Here is an 11922-nt window from a genome sequence, read left to right as displayed (position 1 = left end):
ACTATCGTATTTTTTTCTACGAAAAAAAGGAGTAAATTCTCACTTTTCAAGGTTATCAATATCAAAATGATTCATCCGGTTGTGATTCTCGCAACTATAAAGACTATAGCACTTAGCTTCCTATTTTTCAATCTCACACCGGATGTATTTTATCCTGATTTATTTTACCCTTTCTTAGTCTTGTATGGGATGATTCTTCTTCCGCTTCTGTTTTGTGCAATACATATTGAAATAAATGGATTTTAATTTTCATCTTGTTATTTTGTTTAAATTTATAGTTACAATATGTCCAACATTGCAAAGCTCAAGTTTGCAGCACTTGAAGTGAGTGGGAAAAACTATGTGTCATGGATGATAGATGTAAAAATGCATCTTGAGTCCATGGGAATCTCAAATGCTATATATGAATTTAATAATTGCTTGGCACAAGACAAGGTGAAAGCACAAGTTTTCCTTCGTAAGCATATTCATGAAATGTTGATATTTGAATATCTTGATATTACATATCCAATTATTCTCTGGAATCTATTGAAAGAAAGATTTGATCATCAAAAGGAAGTTATACTTCCAAATGCTAGAGATGAAAGGAGAACACTGGGGTTTCAAGACTTCAAGAAAGTAAATGAATACAACTCAACTTTGTTAAGAATATGTTCACAACTCAAGTGTTGTGGACAAGAAGTTAGCGATGAAGATACGTTGGAGAAAACTTACTCCACATTTCATGCAACAAATATTACCTTGAATCAACAATATCAGTTGCAAAAGTTCACAAAATATTCTGAACTGAATGCATGCCTGTTTGTTGCAGAGCAAAACAATGAGCTCTTGATGAAAAACCATGAATCTCGTCCAACAGGATCAGTAGCACTTTCTGAAGCAAATGCTACAAATACTGGTGGTTATCGAAACAATACACGTGGACGAGGGCGTGGGCGTGGTTGAGGACGAGGTCATGGCTTATTTAATCGAAACCAAAGCCATAATCAGAATCATAATTTTGGTCGTGACCAAAAAAAGGAATAATTACCAATATTTACAAAGAAACAATATCCATACACAAGAAAAGGCCATAGTGGAAAGGCATGATGTTGGGACATCACAAAAATATGATGGTTCATGTTATAGATGTGGTGGCACATGCCATTGGTCAAGGACTTGTCGCACACTTACACATCTTTGTCAACTTTATAAAGAGTCCATCAAAGTAAAAGGAAAAGAAGCAAACCTCATTGATAATGTTGAATGCACTCCGCTAACTGTTGCTGATTTCTGCAATGACATGGAAGACATAAACAAAAAATTTATGTTATTGTTCTTGTAAACCTGTTTTCCCTTCCTTTGTTTTTCATGTAATATCTTTCCTACAATAAATGAACTTTCTTTATAATAATTATTGTGATTATGTTTATTGGCTTATTATTTCTTTCATATGTGAAGTTTAATATGAGTCCAACTGAAACACTACAACAAGAAAAGGTTGGAGATCTTTGTATAGAAGATAGTGATAGTATGCATACTATTTTGAAATCTAAGAAATATTTTTCAAAATTATTACCAACAAAAACAGTCATACATAAAAAATCAGGTCCTGCAGACTTGATAGAGGGAACTGGGAACGCCTAATTTATATTACCAAATGGTACGAGCTTTTGTATAGAAAATGCCTTATTTTCTCCAAAGTCTAATAGAAACTTATTAAGTTTCAATGACATATATTTCAAAGGATATGACACAAAGACTGTGGCCGTTGAAAATAAGAAATATATGTATATTATAGACAAAAATCATGTGCTTGAAAAACTACCAACACTTGATTTTGGTTTGCATTATACATATATACATATGATTGAATCAAATATGGTAGTCAAAGAAAACATTGTGATCCTTGGACATTCAGTTTATGGCATGATAGGTTGGGCCTCCCAGGATAAACAATGATGCGAAGGATAATTGAGAATACACATGATCACCCACTGAAGGACCAGAAGTTCCCTTAATACAGTAGCATAAGACCATGTACATCTTGTTCCCTTGGAAAGTTAGTTATAAAACATTCTCTAATGAAAGTTGAAAGGGAATCACCTAGATTTCTAGAAAGAATTAAAGGTGATATATGTGGACAAAGTCATCCACCATCTAGACAATTAAGATACTTCATGGTCCTAATAGATGCATCCAACAAATTGTCTCATGTTTGCCTATTATCAACTCATAATGTGGCATTGACAAAGTTTCTTGCTCAAATTATTAAATTAAGGGCACATTTCCCTGATTATATTATCAAAAGAGTGAGACTTGATAATGCTGGTGAATTTACTTCACAAGTATTTAATGATTATTGTATGTCCATAGGAATTGTTGTTGAGCATCTAGTTGCTCGTGTACACACACAAAATGGGTTTAGCTGAATCACTGATTAAACGTGTCCAACTAATAGCTAGACCATTGATAATGAGAACCAAACTTCCTGTTTCTGTTTAGGGCCATGCAATCTTACATGTTGGACCATTGATACGCATGAGACAAAGTTCATATCATGTATATTCTCCCCTATAACTTGCTTTTGCTCAAGAGCCAAATATATCCCATTTGAGAATTTTTGGGTGTGCAGAATATGTCCCCATTGCACCACCACAAAGGAAAAAAATGGGTCCTCAAAGAAGGTTGGGAATATATGTTGATTATGAGTCAATATCTATTATAAGATATCTTGAACCTTTAACATGTGATGTTTTTACAGCACGCCTAGCTGATTGCCAATTTGATGAGGCAAATTTTCCATCATTAGTGGGAGAAAAAAAGATTATAGAAAAGGATGTTTCCTAGCATGATCTTTCTTTATCATATCTTAACCCTCTCACAAAGCAATGTAAAATGGAAGTTCAAAAGATAATGCATTTCCAAGAAATGGCTAATCAATTGCCTGATGCATTTACTAACACAAAAGGGTGACTAAATCATACTACCTCCGTCCCAAATTGATAGACCACTTTTGACTTTTGAAGTCTTTTTTCTTCAACTTTGACCTTAAATATTTTTGGTTTTTTATAGATAATACTTGATGCAAAATATATGAATGAATTGTATTTTAAATGTTTTTTCATTTTTATAAGTTTTATCAAGTAATATATAACACAAATAAAAATATTTAAGGTCAAAGTTGAAGAAAAAAGACTTCAAAAATCAAAAGTGGACTATCAATTTGGAACGGAGGGAGTATATACCAGTTGTCAATGTTCCAGCTGGAATAGAATTTCCATATGGACAATCTGATGATAAAGTCACTCAAGAGTCTAAAACACGCCTGAAGCGTGGATCACCATTTGGTTCTAAGGATACGAACCCATGATGTAACACCCGATGGTTCCAAGGTATTATTTATTAATTTAATTTTTTAATTCAGATATGTTGATTTGGGCTTTGTGTTTAGGGCCTTTTATGTGTGGGCTAGTCGAGGCCGTACACTAGGCGTAAGCCTGGTGTACGCGGGGAGTAGTTGGTCTAATAAGTGGATCGTGGAAGCATGCACATACGCGTTGTGTACAAGGATGTACGTGCATAGTACATGCTCAAATCCAAGACCTTAATTTTTAGGGTGCAATCCATATATAATGTCATTAAGTCCCAAGTGTTAGGATCCCTATCAGCCTCTACTGTCCAGAAACCCTAAAATCGAGTCTTATCTTCCATTGTCAAGTGTGTGTGAGCCTTTGAAGAGCTTTTGGTGTTCATTTTTGTGCATTTTGAAGGAGTTGAAGACGCTAGAAGTTGCTTAGCCTGAAGAGGAGGTCTTGGATCCATAATCGCCACCTTGTTTGCTAAGATTTTGAGGTATCAAGTTCCCATCTTGATTGCTAGATGCTTAGATCTCCTTTTTGGTTAAATTGTTATGTTTTTAGCCATAGTTTGGATGGATGATGGGATTAGGACGTCCCAAAGGATTATTCTTTCACATCTAAGGTCTTCATGGGCTTCTTTGGCATAAAGGTGCCAACTTTATGGGTCTAGGAGCCTCATGCATTCACTAAGTCCTTTATGAGCTTTAGATCTTCTTATGGTCATGCATGGACGTAACGTTAGCAACTTTACATGATATTTCAGCTTAATGAGGTTAGATCTGCACTTTAGGGTGAAGTTTTAACGATTTAAGTGCTTAAAGTAAAAAGTCTGCTGAATTGGAAGAGTATGCTGGGCGTACAAGCTTATACGCGCAACGTAGATGCCATCGATCCAATATGCTTAGTGTACCAGCTGAGTACGCCCAGCGTACTCAGTCTGATGGCATTTCGATGTTGGGCCTTGGGTTTGGGCCTCGTTTTGGGCTTAGAAGGTTAGGGTTTAGTCGGGCCATCTAATTTTGGGAGTTTTTGGGCCAAGAACATCATTGGGTCTTAGGATAAGGCCCATGTGAAGGAATTGGGCCCAATTGGAAATTGGGCCATAGTTTGGGCCTTGATGGATTGTTTAGCTTTTGTACCCATTGGATTGTGGTTATGGGCTTCATTCTTATACCAAGATAGGGTAGGGGTAAAATGGTATTTTTACCCAATTAGGGATTTTTGGTTATGTTGTAGATGTCAAATGTTAATTAGTTTTTATTTGACAATTGATAACTCAGGGAGCTGTAGGACCAACAGTCAGGGACCATTCATTTCATTCAACTTTTCGAGGTGAGTTTCCTCATTGGGTTTAATGGGTCTAAAGCACCACGGCCAACCCTCGTTTGATTATGTTATTATACTTGTTGTCTGTGTGATACTTGTATGTGCTTGTATATATATATATATATATATATATATATATATATATATATATATATATATATATATATATATATGTTTATTGGGCGGGGCCCATATCTCATTAGGCGGGGGCCGTTATATGATATGTATGGTATGTGGTATTTTGGGAAACTCATTAAGCTTTATGCTTACGGTTTTTAGTCTGTGTTTCAGGTACTTCCGGTTCCAAGGGGAATGGATCGGGTTTACGACATCGCATACACCATATGGATTCTGTTTTGTATGGACAATGTTTTGGGATATGAATTTTACTTAAATTAAAAATGAAATTTTTTGGTCATAATTTTTGGATGTTTCAAATTGGTATCAGGGCCTTGGTTTGAGGGATTTGGGCATACTGTCGGGTGTGTCTGAACTCAAACCGAGGTTTTCGTTAAATTATCAAAAAAGAAACATATTTTAAGAAAAGGTTTTCTAAAATAAGAAATGGTGTGGTGCATGCAATCAGAAGAGCTCAAGTAAGTTTTCCCAAAATAACCATACATGTTTATGTTATGTTTTGAATTGTGAATCTGTAAATCGCATGCTAGATTAGGGATAAGGATCTAGGAGAGATGCCTTTGTATTTCTGTTGTATAAGCTTGTTGACTTGCATGCTAGTACTGATCAGTCAGTAGTAGGATGGCCTAATTAGGTTATGCTTGGTTCTGATTACTTGATGCTCGAATGCTGCTTGCTTTGTGCTTTTAGGAGTTGTAACTAGATTTAGCTAACTAGTAAACAAATATGTTAAGTTACATACTATGGGAACTAAATAAGTTTAGAGGGTTAGGTTTTAACTCTATTGCGCAGCTCTTGTTTGAGTCCAACCGTTGTAGTGTGATACCTTTCATTCAAAGAATTATCTAGTTTTTGTAATATGTAATTGTATTCGTGGGCTGGTTAGAGGAAGTTAACGGGAGTTCCTTCTATAGTTGATGGCGAAGAGTGGTCTGGAGTTTGCCTAGGAAAACCTAGGATAAGATCTAGTGATGGGAGCCTTATCGGTGGGGGAAATTGTTTAGGATATAAAGTAACTTAGTTGAGTTAAGGCACTTCTTGAGGAAACTACGGATAGATGTGGAAGGTAGTATGGGCTTGTACTAGTGGAAGCAGAGGATCCGTACTCAATTCAAGGAGTGTTACGATGAAGCCAGGGATCTTGTGGAGTTATGATTACACAATGTTTATATTTCGAATGTGTATTCTGATGGTTTTTATTGGTCTATTTTCAGTATGGTGGTATTGCGAGACAGACTAGTCGATAGTTCTAGTATTGGGGAGGGTTTGGGCTTAGGTTTTGGAGTCAGGCAGCTTCATGACCAGACGAGGGAGTTCATCTCGTCTAAGATTACATGCAATGTCCTTGAGCAAACTCATGTGATCTTTGGCATGGTTAATGAGGGTATTCTAGAGATTCTTGATGAGCGGTTGAACGCGCTGAGATTGTGGCTTTGGTCGGGACGCGTTCTTTGACTTTCAAGGAGTTTCGGGCATGTGGAGCACTAGATTATCACAGGGCAAGGGACCCCGTTGCGAGCAGTAAGTGGTTAGTAGATGTTGCAAATGCCTTCCGTATCATTCATTGTCCCGAGGGGGACAAGGTCAGACTAGCTTCCTTCCTCTTGAAGGATAGGGAACACAATTGGTAGGAGGAGGTAGGACGTGTTGTGGGTGATGATGTTGTGGATTCGATGACCTAGGGTGATTTCTCGACTAGGTTCCCAGTCGAGTTTGCATCGGTGATTGAGGTGCAGCAGCTGGCGCGAGAGTTCCAAGATCTCCGCCAGACTACTGAGACGGTGGCTGAGATCACCGTTGTGTTCAGGAAGGGGGCACTTCTGGTTCCTTAGTGTCTGGCAGAAGAGGAGATAAAAAAGGCCCGATACCATGAGATACAGAGGAGTGATAGTCGGTAGTTTGTTATCCAATCCAGCTTCAAGACATTGGAAGACATGATAACGGGGGCTAGAGAAAGGGAAGTTGATATGGAGATGGAGAAGAAGAGGAAGCTAGATTATGTGTTAAGTGTTGAGGGTTCAAGAAAGAGGCCGAAGGTGGTTGATTTGAGAGGGCAGGGCCAGTAAGGCTGAGGCCGCTGCAACAAGTGCGGCAAGTCGCACGAGGGGACATGCAGGGTGGGTGGTTCTGGCTGCTTCAAGTGCGGTCATACTGGTCATGTCAGCAAGGATTGTACTGCTACTACCACCATCACTCCAGTATATGATCTTATTTGCTTTCAATGCAATCAGAGGAGCCATAAGAATACCCACTCTCCGAGTTTGGTTGCAGCAAGACCGGTGTCAGCACCCGCTCCTGTGACTCTTCAGATTACTAACGGCCGCTAGGTCCGGGAAGATGCACCTGCAACGAAGAGCAGGGCTTTCCAGCTGACAGCGGAGGAGGCACGCGCAACTCATGATGTTGTGACGGTTATGTATCTTCTCATTGTCTCTTTATTTATATTGAATTGTTTGCTTATGTTTATGTGTTTTAATTTAGGATCGTTCCTTGTGAACGTTATCTCTGCTTTGTTATTATTTGATTCGAGGGCTACCTGATCGTTTATATCTCTTGCGCTTAGCAAGAGATTTTCTGAAGCTCCGGGGGAGCTGGGTTGTCCTCTAGATGTTGAGATTGCTGATGATAAGTCTATTCGGGTTGCGAGGGTTCATCGAGGTTGTACTCTCCATTTATTTAGCAAGCAGCATCTGATTGATATGGTTCCTATTCCTCTGTGTGGGAACAAGGTTATCATGGGCATGGATTGGTTAAGCCCTAATGGGGTAGTGATCGACTATGAGCAACAATTAGTTCGGGTTCGGACCCCAAGTGAGGGATAGTTGGTGATTCAGGGTGAGATACCTCAACATGGGCCGATTATGTGTTGTGCACTGAGGGCCAGACAATATCTTCATCATGGTTGTTTGGGTTTTGTCGTCTATGTCATGGATACCTTGGATAAGGGTAAGGCGACCATGGATGATGTGTCGATCGTGTAGGATTATCCGTATGTGTTCCTGAAGGATTTGCTAGGGGTACCTTCGGAGAGGCAGGTGGATTTCAGTATTGATTTGGTTCCAGGTGCAACTCCGATAGCCAAAGCACCATATCAGCTGGCTCCTCCCGAGATGCAGGAGTTGTCTACACAGTTGCATGAGCTGTTAGACAAAAGATTTATTAGGCCGAGCAGTTCACCTTGGGGAGCCTCGATTATGTTTGTAAAGAAGAAGGATAGATCTCATCGGATGTGTATCGACTACTGGAAGTTGAATAAGGTAATAGTAAAGAACCGTTATCCTCTCCCGAGGATTGATGATCTTTTCGACCAACTTCAGGGTGCATCTTGGTTCTCCAAGATTGATTTGCGATCGGGTTATCATCAGATGTGGTTCCGAGATGAGGATGTGTAGAAGACGGCTTTCCGGACTTGATATGGTCATTATGAGTTCATGATGATGCCTTTCGGTCTCACCAATGCTCCATCCGTGTTCATGGATCACATGAACCATGTGTGCAGACCGATGCTAGATCGGTCTGTGATAGTATTCATCGATAATATCTTGGTTTATTCCAAGACTCAGGAGTAGCATGAGGAGCACTTGAGGGAGGTGTTAGAGACTTTGAGGAGGGAGAGACTTTTCGCAAAGTTCTCCAAGTACGAGTTCTTGTTGCACGAGGTGCAGTTTTCTGGGGCACCTTGTCAACTAGAAGGGTATTCTGGTCAATCCGGCTAAGCTCGAAGCCGTGATACAGTGGGAGGTTCCGAGGTCTCCATCTGAGATTCAGAGCTTTCTTGGTTTGGTTGGTTATTATCGAAGATTCATTCAGGATTTCTCCAAGAGCGTTGTTCCCTTAACCCGACTGACCAAGAAGTCGATGATTTTTCGCTTGGGCCTGAGCAGGCAGCTTTTGAGACTCTTAGACATTGGTTGTGTGAGGCGCCGATTCTGACCCTGCCAGAGGGTGTTGATGACTTTGTGGTTTATTGTGATGCTTCGATCATAGGTTTGGGGGCAATGTTGATGCAGCGGGGTCGCGTGATCGCTTATGCTTCGAGGCAGCTGAAGCCTCATGTGGTGAATTATCTGACGCATGATTTGGAGTTGGGGGCTATGGTTTCACCCTCAAGATTTGTTTGCATTACCTCTATGGTGTCCGGTGTACCATCTACACGGATCACAAGAGCCTGAGGTACTTGATGGATCAACTAAATATGAATATGAGGCAGCGTCGATGGTTGGATGTCGTGAAAGATTATGATTGTGAGATCATTTACCACCCGGGGAAGGCCAATGTGGTGGCCGATGCTCTTAGCCGTAAGGCAGTTGCGACTATGATCAAATACCTATGTTTGAGGATGACCGTGATTACTCCGTTGTTGGAGCGGATTCGTGAGACACATGTTGAGGCTATGAAAGAAGAGCACCGGAAGAGCGAGCGTATTGTGGGTCAGGTCACTTCCTTCGATTATGATAGCCACGGATTGTTGACTCTGTCTCGGAGAGTCTGGGTTCCATATTAGGGCGGTGTGAGAAAAGTTCTGGTGGAGGAGGCTCACAAGTCAGGATTCTCCATTCATCTTGGGGCGACAAAGACGTATAAGGATCTTCGTCCTGATTATTGGTGGTCCTGCATGAAGCGGGATGTGGTATGGTACGTGAAGCGGTGCTTGACTTGCAGGAAAGTCAACACCGAGCATCAGCGACCTCACGGCAAGATGCATCCGTTGGATATTCCCGTATAGAAATGGGAAGACATTGTTATGGAATTTATCACGAAGCTTCCCTGGACTATGCATGGAGTAGATTCTATCTAGGTCATTGTGGACCGTTTGACCAAGAGTACATATTTCATTCCGATGAAGGAGAGTATTTCCGTAGTGAAGTTGGCCAAGATTTATGTCTGTGAGGTGGTGGCACGTCATGGGGTGCCGGTATCAGTGGTTTCAGACAAGGATGTTCATTTCAATTCCATATTTTGGAAGCGGTTTCACGACGAGATGGGCACCCGTGTCCATCTCACTACAATATTTCATCTGCAGACCGATGGTCAGAGTGAACAGACTATTCAGACTCTTAAGGATATGTTGCGTGCGTGCGTGTTGGATTTTAGTGGGAATTGGGATACGTATCTTCCGTTAGGGGAATGTTCATATAACAAAAGTTATCACACCATCATTGATCGAACTCCTTTCGAGATGCTCTACGAGAGGAAATGCAGGACCCCGATTTGTTGGGGCGATGTCGGTTAGCGAGTTATGGGGAGTTCCGAGGTGAGACTCAAGACCACTGAGCTAATTCAGCATGTTAGGAGCAGGCTCCAGACAGCTCAGAGTCAGCAGAAGAGCTATGTCGACAGACACCAGTCATACTTGGAGTTCCAAGTGGGAGATATGGTTCTCCTAAAGGTATCACCTTGGAAAGGTGTCATCCGATTCAGGAAGCGGAGCAAGTCGGGCCCCAGGTATATTGGTCCCATTAGGGTTTTGGTTCGGGTGGGCCAGGTTTCATATCGTCTTGATCTTCCAACCGATATTAGTCAGATTCATAGCACATTTGATGTCTCTCAGCTGCGGAATTTTTTAGTGGATGATTCCGCAGTGGTACCATTGGAGGATATTGAGGTGGATGACCGCATGAATTATATTGAGAGGCCGATGGCGATTTTGGATCGAAGAACGAAGACCTTGAGGAACAAGTTAGTCGAGATGGTGAAGGTGCAGTGGCAGCACCGCAAGGGATCGGAGTGGATTTGGGAGTCAGAGGAGGAGATGAGGGAGAACGACCTAGAGTTGTTAGGGGCAACGGACTTCGAGGACGAAGTCTGATCCAAGTGGTGGAGAATTATAACACCCGATGGTTCCAAGGTATTATTTATTTATTTAATTTTTTAGTTCAACTATGTTTCTTTTCGCTTTGTGTTTTTGGTCTTTTATATGTGGGCTAGTCGAGGTTGTATGTTGGGCGTAAGCCTGGTGTACGCGGGGCGTAGCTGGTCTAATAAGTGGATCGCGGAGGCATGCACGTACGCGCTGCGTACAAGGATGTACGTGCAACATACGTGCTCAGACCTAAAACCCTAGTTTTTAGGGTGCAAGCCCTATAAAATGTCATTAAGTCCCAAGTGTTAACCTCCCTATCAGCCTCTACTGTCCAGAAACCTTAAAATTGTGTCTTATCTTCCATTGTCGAGTGTGTGAGCCTTTGAAGAGCTTTTGGTGTTCATTTTTGTGCATTTTGAAGGATTTGAAGAAGCTAGAAGTTTCTTAGCCTAAAGAGGAGGTCTTGGATCCAAAATCACCACCATGTTTGCCAAGCTTTTGAGGTATCAAGTTCCCATCTTGATTGCTAGATGCTTAGATCTCTTTTTGGGTTAAATTGTTATGTTTTGAGCCATGGTTTGGATGGATGATGGGATTATGATGTCCCAAAGGCTTATTTTTTCAGATCTAAGGTCTTTATGGGCCCCTTTGGCATAAAGGTGCCAACTTTATGGGTTTAGGTGCCTCATTCATTCATTAAGTCCTTCATGAGCTTTAGAGCTTCTTATGGTCATGCATGGACGTAAAGTTAGCAACTTTACGAGATATTTGAGCTTATGCAGGTTAGATCTGCACTTTTGGGTGAATTCTTAACGAGTTAGGTGCTTAAAGTAGAAAGTTGGCTGAATTGGAAGAGTTGTATGCACAGCATACAAGCCTTCGAGCCAGTATGCTTAGTGTACCAGCTGAGTATGCCCAACGTACTCAGTCTGATGACATTTCGATGTTGGGCCTTGGGTTTGGGCCTCGTTTTGGGCTTAGAAGGTTAGGGTTTAGTAGGGCCATCTGATTTTGGGAGTTTTTAGGCCAGGAACATTATTGGGCCTTAGCTTAAGGCCTATGTGAAGGAATTAGGCACAATTGGAAATTGGGCCTTAATGGATTATTTAGCTTTTGGGCCCATTGTATTGTGGTTATGGGCTTCATTATTAGACCAAGCTAGGGTAGGGGTAAAGTGGTCTTTTTACCCCAAGTAAGGATTTTTCTGTTATGTTGTAGATCTCAAATATTAATTGGTTTTTATTTGGTAATTTATAGCTCGGGGAGCTATAGGACCAGCAGTCAGAGATCATACTTTTCATTCAACTTTTCGAG

At 40.9% G+C, this 11922-nt stretch overlaps 1 protein-coding gene across 1 annotated transcript; it reads left to right on the top strand.

The window, feature by feature from the left end:
* The first annotated feature begins 285 nt into the window (after positions 1 to 285).
* On the top strand, positions 286 to 945 carry LOC145066676 (uncharacterized). The gene has a single exon (XM_079013959.1). The coding sequence runs from the start codon at positions 286 to 288 to the stop codon at positions 943 to 945; it is 660 nt and encodes a 219-aa protein (XP_078870085.1).
* The last annotated feature ends 10977 nt before the right edge of the window (positions 946 to 11922 follow it).

The sequence above is a fragment of the Lactuca serriola genome, chromosome 8, assembly GCF_051521515.1.
Source record: "Lactuca serriola cultivar US96UC23 chromosome 8, Lser_US96UC23_V15, whole genome shotgun sequence".
In the NCBI taxonomy this organism is placed as follows: domain Eukaryota; kingdom Viridiplantae; phylum Streptophyta; class Magnoliopsida; order Asterales; family Asteraceae; genus Lactuca; species Lactuca serriola.
Note: the sequence above shows the minus strand (reverse complement) of the source record. Positions and strands in the feature narration are given on the sequence as shown.

Coding starts and splice junctions, on each gene's coding strand:
- LOC145066676 (XM_079013959.1), top strand. CDS start 286: ATGTCCAACATTGCAAAGCTCAAGTTTGCAGCACTTGAAGTGAGTGGG.